At 44.2% G+C, this 14,782-nt stretch overlaps 1 protein-coding gene across 1 annotated transcript; it reads right to left on the bottom strand.

Annotated features, from left to right (window-relative positions):
- Positions 1–626: 626 nt before the first annotated feature.
- On the bottom strand, positions 627–7,793 carry GPHB5 (glycoprotein hormone subunit beta 5). The gene is made up of 3 exons (XM_048854507.2): positions 7,675–7,793; positions 5,447–5,651; positions 627–2,741 (listed from the first exon to the last, which is right to left on the bottom strand). The coding sequence occupies exons 2-3, from the start codon at positions 5,648–5,650 to the stop codon at positions 2,553–2,555; spliced, it is 393 nt and encodes a 130-aa protein (XP_048710464.2). The 5' UTR covers position 5,651; positions 7,675–7,793; the 3' UTR covers positions 627–2,552.
- Between the last annotated feature and the right edge of the window lie 6,989 nt (positions 7,794–14,782).

The raw sequence follows: 14,782 nt of genomic DNA, 5'->3' as shown, positions 1-14,782 counted from the left end.
ACACCAATGCTGAGTTTAGCCCCTTAAATGACTATTATGGTCCTGCCCACTCTGATCTCCAGCATTAATTGCATAGGAAATAAGCAATAGCCTCTTCCGCCTCTAGGGCACCATGAACCCACCCCGGATTAGCAGTACCCACAATTAACTGAAGGGAGTTCAGTGTAGTTCGTGTGAAATAAATTGGTGGCCTCAGTCTCTCACCTTATACCTGCCTCCCACAACCTTTGCTGTCTGTCATTCAGCTTCTTTGCATCTATAAGTGTGTGTTTGGTTCTAACCATTCAGCTCTTCCCACTCTCCCTCTTCCATCTCCTGCTCTGTCCAGCCCCATCAGCGGTCAGCACACTCAGTCACCGTCTGCAATAGCTCTTCCTACACACGGTCGTATGTTACCCACTCCCACATTTGGGAAAAGTCTGAAGACCCTGTTAGCTCTGAAGAGCACTTCAGTCCTAATCCCATGACTACCAACTACAGTGCAATCAGGCTCCTGGTAAGACAGCAGTCTGTGAGGCAAATGACCAGAATTTGAGCTTCACAGAAGCTTTTAGCAGGTGTCCAGAAGAGTTTGCTTTGCTGCAGCTTAGCTAACCAAGAAGTCAGAAACAGAAGCATGTCTCAAATTGCTTTCATAGTATAAGTTCAGATTTATTAAGGACACAGAGAAATTTGTAAGTTGCTCAGGACATGAGAAATGCCATTTACACCACCACCAGGACTGCAGAGATGGGAGCTGCAACTAGAAAAAAGTTACAGAATTGTTAAAGGCAGTTAACATCCTGGTCAGCAGAAAGCTGCTACTACACTATTGCTCAGGGCAGCAGTCTGCCTATTCAAAGCTATACAAATCCACCATTATTCCTACACAAGTGGCATGAAGCTTTTGCAATTCAATGGACACAAAATTACAGCATTTAATAAATTACAGCTTAAATTAAAAGATATATTTCAAAGGGCAGAAGAAACTTAAAGTAAGCTTTCTTGGTAGTTTTGAGCATGCATTCTTGGGACGGGAAGGAAATCTAACTAAGAGACAAGGCTGTTTGATTTGCCTGATTTTTCAAGCCCTAATCAGAGTTTAGGTGGGTAAATCATGTGTTTAGCATTAATCTGTTCAGAAATACTATCAGAACAACTATGTTGGAAAGTTGTTTTATCTTGTGTGCTCCTGCTAACAGCTCACACTGGGCAAAATTCCTGTTCTCACAACAATCCAAACCAACTATGGATGTAGAGTGAAACAATTCAGGGATAGAAGATGCCAAATCCTCTTCTCCAACCTGGAGCCAGGGCACAGGACATCTATGCACCTGGTCAGGGACCATTGTTGGGGTATACTTGTAGCTGCAGTTCCCCTCTCCCCATGTGGTGGGCAGTGGATCTCTAAGCACTTGTGGATAGTGCTTGGAAACCTTGTTATGGTCTTTGTAACTAAATGAAACTCCTGCACTAAGCACAGGGAATATCACACATACTGTGGCAATGCGAGCTGGGCATAAGAGGCACAATTTTAAAGCTTTCATGGTGAGCATCCTAGTTGCATTACGCCAGCCCATAGCACATGGTCTCCATGGAGCTAAGCTGCACAGGGGACTGTAGCGTGATCCTACATAGCCCCTCTCGGATCATCTTGACAAAGTGGGAGAGATCATCAAGAGAGACTCACAGGCCATAGTGTGTCTCTTTGATTTACATTAAATCAGTTCTTGTCCTCTTTCCAAGCAGAACCAGCAGGGGAAGAAATGTTTAATTTTTCTTTCAGATTTGACAGGCTTTTTCTTTTTTTAAGGAATTTTCTCCTGGGTTGGCTTTTGCATAAGATTTCATGTGCAGTGGACCCAGTTCAGCAAAACACATAAACGTGCCAATTTGAAGCACATTCCAAAGTCCATTCCTATTAAACAAAAGAATTAAGCAGGTGCTGCATCAGGGTCATTATGATGCAATTATCTTCGCATTCATGTTACAGATGTTTTGGAATCCAATTCTGGTCTCACTGATACTGGTCTCAAAGCCCTATAATTCCATTTTCCTTGATGTAGTTATTCCTGGTTTACACCCAGGTAAATTAGAAGAGAAACTAGCCTAATGGGAGTTGAGCACTAATGAGCTGAGTGCATTCAGGGCTCAGGGTTGGGAGAAATAAACCTGAAATGTACAAATTCATTGTTACTAAGCCCTTAATGCTCTTCTTGTCAATTTCAATGTGTCTATGACTTCTAATTAAATGTGCCCTTTATGCATAAGGCAAGTTCACACTGTGAACTGCCTGGGGCTAGAGCAAGTTGTATCAGTACTTTTCATCTGATATGTTGCTGTGAGGCTCCTTATTACTTTACTGCAACAAATAGATCTTTAAACAACTGGCAGCTAGGAGAAGCTTATGACTCTACTGTACAGAAGGGTCAGTGATTAGAAGTATTACAGCCATAGGGTTAAATTCCGTGCTGACTTACACCACCCACAATCCTGCAGCTACACTGGGCAGACATCAGGACAGAGTTTGGCCCAAGATGCCGAGAGCAGCTGTCCAGCAGGGGATGGGGGCCTCAGATAGTCTCACATTCAGTAGTTGCCGTGGAACAGACCCCGCAGTCACACCGTATGGCCATAGGGTACGTGTAGGAAGGATCCACAGCAGCAGCACAATTCGGCAGCTTCACCGTAACCAGCTTAGTCTCGTTGTAGGTGCAGACTCGATGGTGCGCGTCGATGTATGGGGGATCCAGCACAGGCTTCTGTTAGGTGGGGGGAAATGCTGACATCAAAGGCAAGAGGAACTCAGGACAGCTTTGAGCAGGCACGAATAGCACTGGGGCTAGATCCTGCAACCCCCACAGTCCCAGTTACCTCCCTGGGATTAATCACAAAAGTAGGGACAATTGGTTTGCAGGCCCAGGCCCATAAAGACTGGCTAGAAATAATTCTTAGGCTGAGTGCTGTTTTGGTCCCACTACACTATCGGTTTTATGACCATTTCCCTGAGAATTCTTTTGAAATGGAAGGTGCTGGCTAGGGCTGGTCAAAACCTTTTCTCTCAAAATGGATTTATTTATTTATGTATTTTTACAGAAAATTGGGGTTTCAACTAAACGAAACATTGCACAAAAAGTGACAGTGCTTTCTGTGGAAAATTTTGACTTTTCATCAAAAAACCCAAACACCTAAAAACAAAAAATATTCATAAATGCCACCACAACGCTGCGTGGGAGGAGTTGTAGTTTGGATGCTGCAGTCTCCTCTAGGGGCCAGGCTCCCCAGCCAGCCGATCTAGTCCCTGAAGCACTGTGGCAATGGGACTCCCATGATGCATTACTGAGGCTCAGCAAGAGGGGGAACCACAGTGCATCATGGGAGGTGTAGTCTGTCCCAGCCCACAAGGGAGAACAAAGCACAAGACACCTGTAGTATAACACCCATGAGATTTATTTTTCAGTTTTTGGCCAAAATAATTGTGGTTTTGACTTTCACTGAAAAGTCTAAACTGTCAAAAAAAAAAAAAAAAAGCTCCCCATTTTCTGATCAGTTCTAGTGCTGGGATGGGCTGCCATGGTCTGACTAGAGCTCCCTGCCCTCGGCTCAGCTGCAGCTTGCAAGGGGAGGGCAGCCTGTGCCCGCAGATGAGGACGGGAAGTTATGCCTCTGCAGCATGATCCCTCTTTTCTCCTCATGAGAAGGTTGAAAGAGTGGGTGGGACAGGATGGAGAGCAGAGGGATACGAAGGAGCCAACTGGACTCCTCTGGATTCTCCTGCCCGCTCCAACCTGCAGGGGGAAGTAGCACAACCGAGTACAGCATAGGGATAGTTTAGTTTGTGTTTGGTTTCCCCTCTGTGATGTGGAAAGGGTTTGCCGTGCTCCTTATGGGAGAGAGTCCCAGACTGATAACAGACACCATGTGCTTCATATTATTATTATTAAGTCCTCCATATAATACATCCTGGAACTCTTTAGGAACAGAAGGGCCAAAAACTTAATGAATTTAGCTTAACTCTGCTCCAGTCGAATAAAGGCCTCTTCAACATCTGTGCTCTCCAAAGAGCAGTGGGAGCTGGTGGAGCAAGATGCATGTGTCTCTCAAAGGCTCCTTAGGTTATAGAGGTGGAAACCCCTCCACCTCCCCAGTTTATTCCACAGGGGAAGGATAGCAAACAGAGGCCCAGCCTCCTCGCCCCCAGATAATAAAAGAAGGAGTCGGAAAGTCTGAACCAAAACTCAAAAACAACTCCCCGTCGGTTATCAGCAGAATGAGTCCCTCGGCTTTACTCAGCAAAACTCCACGGACATTAATGAGATTTCCCCTGAATAAAGACATACAGATCCAGCCCATTAAATGTTTACATTACAGCAAGCTAAAATGAGTCATGAGTTTGATCTCTAATGTGTGTAGACTTGCTCTCTCACCCACTCACCCCCACACCTCCATCCAGAACAAAACTACCTCATTTTCATCCTGGGCTTCAATTTAAATGGGACCAAATTAGAAAGACATTCTCTTTGGGATTTGCTGTTTGGAACAAAATATATTACCCATGAATCAAGGGCCCCATTTTAATCTCAAAGGAATTTTCTTTCGGTATAGTCATACAGGGCTCTTTTCCCTCAGTGTTTAAGCCGTAAGAGGCTTTCAAATTGCATAATGAGAGTATTACGTAAGCACTTTATAAATATTACCACTTGCTGCAGGTGTTTCTCTTGAACAATGGTTCAAATGAATAACTCAAGGCAAATTCGTCTGTCACTGGCACATGTATTTTGACTGTCATTCAACAGACCAGGGGCCTTGCCTTCATACTGGCTTGTTGACTTCCAAGCACAGTCTTGTCATTGTGGTTATTTGTTTGCATTATAATAGTGCATCAGAGCCCCAGTTGAGACCAGGGTCCCATCATGGTAGGTGCTGTACAAACACATAGTAAAGATTGTCTGTTCTTTGGGGCAGGGACTATCTAAGTGTGATTTATCTGCGGAGAAAAAGGAAATATCCTCGTTTTATAGTCAGGGAACCAAGGCAGAGCTAGATTAAGCAGCTAGCCCACGGCCACACAGGAAGTCCGTGGCAGAGCCGGAGTCGAATGCGGATCTCCTCAGTCCTAGTGCAGGGGCTTCACCACAAGACCATCCTCCCTGGTGCTAGGGGAATAATTATAAGCTGCTTCCTGCACCACTTGCTGATCTCCATTTGAAAAAAAGAAAGTGACCCCAAAGCTGGTGCTGTTTAGAGCAGTGGTTCTCAACTTGCGGCCCGCTTGTGGCCCAATCAGCGCAGAGCTGTGGCCCATGTGACATCCCCAGGGCCACACAGGTAGTATATATATTGTGTGGATGCAACCCACATAACACACAGAGAGCTGCACATGCGGCCCACAATGGTAAATAGGTTGGGAACCACTGGTTTAAAGCTAGCTCCTTAGGCCACCTCCACCCCCCAAGGTATTGCTCACCTCCCAAGTCTCGCAGCGCCCCCAGCAGGCGTCCGTGGTGAGGCGCATCCCCTTGCAGCCAGGTTTCCTAGCCAGGAAGGTGAACTCACGCACAGCGCAGCCAATGAATGTGCGCAGGTTGATGCTGGAGGCTTTGAGTGTGCTGACACAGCCAGCCAGTATCAGGAGAGGTAGGGAGCCCAGGATCACGTGACGGAGCTTCATGCTGCACCCCAAGGCGGAAAGGAGACACACAGCAGGCTGTGAGACATGCTCAGCCCCAAGGATCTAGCACACTTAGTCCGGGGCGTGTGTACTGTATCTGCAGTGCTGAGAGCAGGGTGTGAAGGGCACCATCCCCTCTTAGTCACCCTTTGCCTTTATGCATCCAGTAGTGAGGAGGAGTGAGAAGAGGGCACCTCCCCTTATTCCTCCCTCTGTACAACTCAGGCAGTGCTGCTAGGTAATGCAGGACAGTAGCTGGGTTTGCTATACGTTCTGTGATTAAACTCATAAGCTTTAGCTGTAGGGTTTGTCAAGCCAGGTGAGCCACTGGTTTCCCCACCCCTGAGCATAGCGAATTTTGCAGAGCAGCAGATGAGGCAGTGCTCCAGCTTCACTGGGAATAGGGTGGAGTGGAGAGAGAGAGGCAGGGAGGAGGGAGGGAACCCGGTGTCACAGGCTCACTGAACAGCCCTGCCAGGAACAAGGAAGCAGACTGAGCCGAACAGCCAAGATCCCCTCCTTAAGCCTCACCTCTGCTGCAATGCTTGTTAAAAAATAACAGCCAATTCATAATGGCATCAGGGACAGATGGGACTTACTCTAAATATTTATAATTAGCCAGGGGGCAATTGTACACACTCCTTTGTCTATAACAGTTGTCTTCTCTCCCCACCCCACATTCCTATGTTTCATTTGTCTTTGGATTGTAAACCCTGCTCCTGGTGTGAAGGAGGGCACTACCACTGCGAAGAATACCCTGAATATTTGGCACACATATTTGTTCTCCAGAATGTAATTAATTCACTCCCTGGGGGCTGCAGCAGCACGTGCCACCTGCCATCCACACAGTTTGCCAGGAGACAGAGCCGGTCAGGGCAGCTAACCTGCCAAAGCAACCCAGAAAGTGATGGTTGCTAGACAAGAAAGGGCAAGGCCAAGGTATCTGAGAAATGCCTTGATTCAGCACATCTTGTAGGCAACTTCCACTAACCAAATTTCTATGAAACCTGCTTCCCCCCAGCAAAACCCATTGGGAAAGGATCCCCCAACCCCCTTCCCAATGCGGCTTGCCCTCTCAGAGAAGGGAGATGGAAACTGCACCAAATGAGTGAATCAAGCCCTACACCAATATACTCCTTCTGTACCTCTCAAGCTTTTATTTCATATAAAGTTTTCCATGTAAAAACCCCAGGTACTGAAATTTCACCTTGGGGGCAGAGCAAACAGTACAGAAAACAACATTGCATCCACTGAGACAAATCCTCAGCTGGTACAACTCAGTGTCAATTGAAGTCAATGGAGCTACATCAGTTTACACCAGTGGAGGATCTGGCAGATTAAGTAGAAGCTTGACTATCTAAAGTCCCGTTGACCTAACTGCTCAGTTTGGTATGTCCTTCCAAAGTTTAACCTCAGTGCATTAAGTTTTCCACACTGAAAACTTCATATTTGTATGTGTGTATACACACACTGACTATACATAAAAAGAAAAGAAGTACTTGTGGCACCTTAGAGACTAACCAATTTATTTGAGCATGCTCAAATAAATTGGTTAGTCTCTAAGGTGCCACAAGTACTCCTTTTCTTTTTGCGAATACAGACTAACACGGCTGTTACTCTGAAACCTGACTATACATAGTATACACACATACGAATATGAAGTTTTCCACACTGAAAACTTCATATTCATGTGTGTGTATACTATATACAGTCAGTGTGTGTATATACACATACAAATATGAAGCTTTTAGTGTGGAAAACTTAATGCACTGAGGTTAAACTTTGAAAAGACATAAAAACACATACATACACGCATTATATGTACATACTGAATTAAATACATGTATGTATGAGCTAATCTTGCATTACTCATGTAGAGAAATCCTAAAATTCCTTGTTTAAATAGTAATATTTGATGATAGAATTCAGTACAAATTGAACATTTATTCTCTGTCGCTTTAGCAAGACCAGGTTTAATCCTGAGCTGGAGCACTGACATACAGCAAACACAGAAGTACACTTACCTAACTTGTCCGATACAAATCTGCCTATGCAGTTTTAAATTGCAGATCGTGTTTCAGAATGTCAAAGTGAATGGCAGGAGACCTGCACAGCAGTCTGTGTCAGGTTGCTCTTAGCAGATCTCCTTAGCAGCTGCTACTGGGCTGCTTAATTGCTCAAATTTATAGAAAAGGGCTTGTCAATCAAAGCAAAATAGAGGCAGATCCTTACATGAACTACCGAAGACATCAAAGACAGTGACTGTAAAGCAAGCCTCAGCTTTCCAATACTGATTAACTTAAAGGGTATTGTTTCATAACATCACCCACTGAAACAAAAGGGGTATCTTAGTGAGTGACATAATTCTAGTGGAATAATGAGCATGCACTGGGGCAAGATGGATCTTCTTTGCCCCAGTGAAATCTCAACCCCTTGCAATTAGGATTGTAGTCAGAGACTCAGGTAATCATTATCCCACAGTCAGCAAGAGATGGGCAAACACCACAAAGGAAGTATTCACAAACAGTCATGCATACAAAACCCAGAATTCACACTGTGCACAAGACCCATTCTAGTCACTTTCTGTGACCATCAGGGAGTGATATTTTTTTGTTTTCAAAAATGTTCACGGAAAGCAAAAGTATCCTGACCATTTATGTAAATACATCCTTGTGCCCAGGCTCACACTAGGAAATTCTTTCATTTCCCTTGTCCTGCATATAAAAGTTTCATCGGGTCCTCGGGCGGAAACAACAGGCAACATGGAACTAGGAAAAGGGGTCCAGATGCAAATCATTGTAATGCTGTCAGGATTTGAAGGTTCCATTCCCAGCTCAGTCACAAGCTCATGTGTGACCCTGGGGAAGTCATCTCACTTCCCTGCAATCTCAGTTTCTCCATCTCTAACATTCACCTTTGCTAAGTGCTCGGAGATCTGTGCATCTCAGAGAAGCACTATACAAGTGCTGGTTATTAGAACAAGCCCACCAAATTGCTCACTGTTAATCTGAAAGTGTCAGTTGGTACCAGGAGCGGGACCCCACTCTTGAGACAAAAAAAGCTTTGGACAAGAAGGCTGAGTTGAGTTACCCCCAGCCACCACTGGTTTGACAAAGCCAAATTCTGCTGGCCTCCAGGACATTTCAAAGCCCATCTCTTTTCTCAAGCACTATGGTGGTGATCTGTCTGTTTGCCTTGCATGCTCTCTTGATAAGGGGTATACATGCCTCCAGAGACAGAGTCTAGAAATCAGCCAATAAATGCATTATTCATTAATCATTTAGCATTCAGCACCAAAGAAGGCAACTGAGAGCTCCATCAATGTGCAGGTATGTTACACAGGTTAACAATACTCTTAATGTACTATCCAAATTTCAGGATCCTAGCTGCACTTTTCCTACAGCAATCATACAGGCTCCAATACTGCAATTGCATCCACAAGAGCAGAATCATGTGCCCATATGGAGCACATTGACTGTGCTAGGCACAGGAGTCCATGACATGGATCAGTAGCGGACCAGGACCTGTGTCTATATATATTCTAATGCTGCTGTGAATATTCAGGCAGCAAGGTCTCCCTACTTTACCTTTTTACATCCTTCTGTTGGTTGCTTTTCCTGCCACAGTGCTGTCCTGCCATCCTCTCTGCCTGCAAATTACACCAGTTTATATTCACTGCCACTGACTTGAGGTACACCTCTCATGCACTGACTTTGGCCTCCATTATTTAAATTAGATGGGGGGCACCCAATCTTATTGGCCATTCTGAGGCAAGACTCCCATTAGAGTCAATGAGAGTTTTGTCCAATCAAGAACTGCAAGATTTGGCCCTGAAAGATGCAATGCAGGAGTACAGGTCTAAGCTGATGGTCACTGCATGGTGGTGTTTGCTACAGCAAGACTGAATTATGCAGAATAGATTCTTAGCTTCCAAGGCCAGAAGGGACCACTGTGTTCATCCACTGTGATCTCCTGTATAACACAGGCCAGAGAACTTGCCCATAATAATTCCTTTTGTACTAGACCATATCTTTTTAAAAAAATATCCAATCTTGATTTAAAAATCCCCAGTGAAGGAGAATCCACCATGTCCCCTGTAAATTGCTCCTGTGGTTAATTACCCTCACTTAAATGTATGTTAAAAATGTATGTCCTATTTCCAGTCTGAATTTGGCTAGCTTCAGCTTCCAGACATTGCATTGAGTTATACTTTTGTCTGCTAGAGCCCATTATCCAATTTTTATCCCCCATTTAGGTACTTATAGATTGTACTCAAGTCAGCCCTTAATCTTCTTTGTGAAGCTAAACAGATTGAACAAAATCTGCACCAAGCACCGCTGCGATATAAACCAAGAGGTCCCGTTTCCTAGGCAGATGCTTCAGCCAACTGAGCCAGAACACCCTCTTAATTTAATTGAATCACACCCACTCCTTTCTCCCCAGAGTTTATCCCTTTAACCTGCAGCTATATTGGATATTTAAATAGTTAATAAGGTAGTACCCAGAGATCCCCATCAGGATCCATGTCTCATCATGACAGGCAGGAGCACAGGTTGCAGGATGGAAGAATTTGGTGGAGGCCCCAGGAAGCTATGCCACATGGACACGGCTGGGATGCTAGCTGCAGTTGCAGCATCTCTGCGAATAGTTCACTCAATGAAGAGCCAGTTTTGCTGTAGAAACAGAGAGTCCTTCCGTGTTATTACCCAGCACATGGTACATGAAACAGCAGAGAAGTGTTGACCCTCAGCTTGTGCTAGAAGAGAGTGCTGGTGCTCAGGTCTTGTAAGCTCTGACTCGCTTTGATCACTGCCAATTCCTGATTCACATTGGCCACAGCCTGGAAACTGTAATAGTCAGTCATAGCTTGACTTCACCCCTGCCTTTGTGTATCGGTAAAAACTTATGCCCAAATAAATTTGTTAGTCTCTAAGGTGCCACAAGGACTCCTCGTTGTTTTTGTTGGAAGACAGGATACTGGACCTTTGGTCGACCCAGTATGGCTATTCTTATGAGCTATGGTAGAGCATAAAGGCTTCACTCCAGACTGAGACTCCATCATGCTAGGTGCTCTATGTGTAGGAAGTGAACAGTCCCTGCCCCATCAACTTACAGTCCAACTAGCTAAGACAGACAACGAGTATGAGACAGGCCCATGGGGAACAGAGGCACAAAGAGATGAAGGGGACTTGCCCAAAGTCAAAGAGAGGCAGGTAGAGCCAGTAATTTGCTGAAGCCCAGTCCAGGGCTTTAACCACAAGACCATCTTTCCTCTAAGGAGCTATTGACAAGCCTGTCATAAAGAGAAGCTAGAAGAAACTGGAGGATTTTTAATTAAAATATCAGTGTATGGTTATGTCCCGCCCTTAGCTTCATCACCCATTTATTGGTACCTACCAAGCCGTAACCCAAAGTCAGAAGTTTTCAAAATGCTCAGTTCAGCTTGTTCTGGTTTAATGTCTTTGAGGGGGAAATGCTGCTGTAGAGGAACCCTTTTAATGTAATTGTTTCTGCTCATGAGTGCTTGGCTGTGCTGCCTTTTATTTTATTAGAAATAATATGTAAACATTTGGTTAGTGGAAGCTCTATATGTACTTGATAATCAGAAGTGCTGAGCAACCACATCTCCAAATGAAATCAATAGGAGCTGATAAGTTTGGTATACCCAAAATCTGACCTATTCCCTCCTTCTGCTGAGGGTCTTCCCTGAGGGCCCAATCCTGAGCCTTGCTGAAGACTTTTAGGTCCCAGTGACGTCAATGGGAGCACTAGGCACCTCCTAAGCAAAGGCTCAGCTTAGAGTTGATCCAAAAATGGCAATTATTTTTCAGAGAAAATTTAAAAAGCAAGCCCCACACATACTTTTTAAAATTTTCTGCTTCCCCTCCCCTCCATCCACCCTTTTTTCAACTAAAAACCAAAAACAGAAACAGTCTGTTTTTTGGAACAACATTTTTCGCAAAAATGTTCCATTTTTCATTGAAAATTTTTGACCAAAACAAAAAGGTTCCACAAAACTATTCATTATGTTCAAAAAGTTATCTTTCATTACAAGAAAAAAAGTTTACATGAAAAAAATTTTTTTAAACCATCGTTAGCCCAGGTTCGGAAAAAAAAAACAAAAAAAACCCAAGCGGGTCAGATTTTAGACCCAACACCTTTGATAGGTTCCCTTTGCTCCAGGGTTGAGAAAAAGAAGGGCTGGATCTTTCAGCTGTCAAGAATGGGGTCCCTGGTCATCATTTGCATCAATTAAAACAATAAAATAAAATGAGCAGTCACAAGCTGGAAACAAATTCCATTTTATTGCAAACCTATTCCCTCCACCCCTCCCTGCATCTCAAAAGCCCCAGCTATTCCTGGGACACATGCTGGTGTTTAAGGAGCTGCGTCATGTCTGATGGGTAACATCACTGTCCTGCAATGTAGTAGTTGCCATGGTAACTTTATTATTATTATTATTAAACTGAATAGAAAAAATTAACCACCTGTTTGACTTTTTGGTAAGTGGGTGGGTCTAAGAAAGAGAGAAAAGCTTTCCCCAGACAGTCGAAAATTAGGGGGCTTACCCTTTTGCCAACTTTCTCAGATTTATTTCAAATGAAAGAGGATGTATACTTTAGCTGCTAAATAAGAATATATTTGACTTTTACCTGACTGTCCCCTTTTTGAACCACATACTCCTGGAGGGCATGGCAGACAGATGCCTGCCCGCTCAGAAATGACAAGGTGCTTAATGAGCCACAAAACACATTTTCTTCTTTCAAACAAACAGGGGAAAAAAAGCATACACTGCAGAAAGTACCTAAAACAGCTGGGAAGAGAGAACCCCATCATTCTGAATGCATCAGAGAGGCTCACAGACTTAAGAGATATCCCTTTCTCTCCCTGGCCATCATCAGCCAGATTGAATGAGGCTGAGAGCCACCCATTTTTGCTCTGGGTGGAAGTGGAGACAGGGTGTCCTTGGTAGAGAATGTCCTTGATGCTAGAACTTGCTCCCCTTGTCAGTCCATGAGAGCACAGTTTGACCTTGTAGGGGATCATGCAAAGCGTATTTTCATGTATTTGCGTGAGGTAAGTTATATGAAAGACTTCTCTGAAGACAGAACAGGGAATGAGGTTAGAGTGACACACCCAGGTGGGCTAATATATAAAATATCACCGCCACCTAGCTCTTTTAGAATCATAGAACTGGACGGGACCTTGAGAGGTCCCCTGCACTCAAGGCAAGACTAAGTATCATCTAGGCCATTCCTGACAGGTGATTGTCTAACCTGCTCTTAAAAATCTCCAATGATGGAGATTCCACAACCTCCCTAGTCAATTTATTCCAGTGCTTAACCAATCTAACAGTTAGGAAGTATTTCTTAATGTCCAGCCTAAACCTCCCTTACAGCAATTTAAACCCATTGCTTTTTGTCCTGTCCTCAGTGGTTAACAAGAACAATTTTTCTCCCTCCTCCTTGTAACAGCCTTTTACATACTTGAAAACTGTTATGTCCCATCTTGGTCTTCTCTTCTCCAGACTGAACAAACCCAATTTTTTCAATCTTCCCTCATAGATTTTTTTTTTTTTTTTTTTTTTTGCTCTTCCCTGGACTTCCTCCAATTTGTCAACATCTTTCCTGAAACATGGCACCCAGAACTGGACACAATATTCCAGCTGAGGCCGAATCAATGTGGAATAGAGAGGAAGAATTACGTCTTGTGTCTTGCTTACAACACTCCTGCTAATACATCCCAGAATAATGATTGTTGCCACACACACACACAAAAAAGCAGCAGTGTTACACTGTTGACTCATATTTAGTTTGTGACCCACTATGACCCCAGATCCCTTTCTGTAGCACTCCTACCTAAGCAGTCATTTCCCATTTTCTATGTGTGTAACTGATTTTGTTCCTTCCTAAACGGAGTACTTTGCATTTGTCCTCATTGAATTTCATCCTATTTACTTCAGACAGTTTGTCCAGATCATTTTGAATTTTAATCTTATCCTCCAAAGCACTTGTAACCCCTCCTAGTATCATCCACAAACTTTATACAGATGCTATCTATGCCATTATCTAAATCATTGATGAAGATATTGAACAGAACCAGAACCAGACCCAGAACTGATCCCTGTGGGACCCCACACATTATGCCCTTCCAGCTCAGCTATGAACCACTGATGATTACTTTCTGGGACCAGTTTTCCAACCATGTATGTAGCACCTTACATTAGTAGATCTCAAAGCACTTTACCAAAAAGGTCAGTGTCATTATCCCCATTTTACAGACAGGGAAATTGAGAGACAGAGAGCTGAAGTGACTTCCCAGTTTTCACCCTTTACTTTTCTTGGGTTTTGAGCCTCCCAAATACTGTTTTCAAATAAAAATTTACACGATTCTAAAGCCTTTGCAGTTCACGTGATCCATTTTGCCCATGCGAAGTGTTGAACTTTGGCAGCCATCTTTGGTGATTTTGGCCTGTGGAGAGAGGATCTGTAGACACAGAGTGACACATTAGATAATCACACACTTGTTTAGAGAGAGCTATATACACAGATGTGCAGACACAAAGCCACATGCAGTGGATTTGGAACCATTTTTATAGTGGGGGTGCTGAAAGCCATTGACCAAAACTGTAAATCCTGTCTATGATGGAAGTCACTTTAAGCCAGAGGGTGCTGTGTCATCCCCAGCACCCCTGGTCACATGCCAGCCAAGTCAGGTGCAGATGTGAGCTTCACTACAAGAAGTGCCACTAGGCTCTTTACCAGCATTCTACCCCCCATCCATCCAAGGAAAGTGGGGCTTTTCCTCGCAATTTTGCACAGCCAGACCAAAGGAATCAAGTATCAGGCTGAAGGCATCTTGGTTATTGTCATTGGTTATTTCTGGTATGGCAGATGAGCCAACTGTAACCGGGCACAGACTCACCGGTGGCGCCTCCTGCTGGTCATCTCAGGAAATTAGAGTTCCAGCCTCTGGGGCACCCTCTTCAGGCTAGTGTCTCACCTTGCTGCTGGCTCCCGTGTCCCTTCCAGGACCCCGGTGCCCTTTAACTGGGTACTCCTAGGGGAACCCCCACCCACTATCCCTACCTCGCCTCAGTCATAAGCTCCTGCCAGTCACCAGCTAGCCCCT

Source organism: Caretta caretta, chromosome 6 (assembly GCF_965140235.1).
Source record: "Caretta caretta isolate rCarCar2 chromosome 6, rCarCar1.hap1, whole genome shotgun sequence".
Taxonomy (NCBI): domain Eukaryota; kingdom Metazoa; phylum Chordata; order Testudines; family Cheloniidae; genus Caretta; species Caretta caretta.
The sequence above is the reverse complement of the archived record's forward strand: the minus strand, read 5'-3'. Positions and strand labels throughout refer to the sequence as shown.

What these genes read in the sequence shown, in the direction of transcription:
- GPHB5 (XM_048854507.2), bottom strand. Translation starts at nt 5,650, where the DNA reads ATGAAGCTCCGTCACGTGATCCTGGGCTCCCTACCTCTCCTGATACTG. An exon ending in GGCGCTGCGAGACTTGGGAG is followed by an intron (nt 2,742 to 5,446) that starts GTGAGCAATACC and finishes CCCACCTAACAG; the next exon opens with AAGCCTGTGCTGGATCCCCC.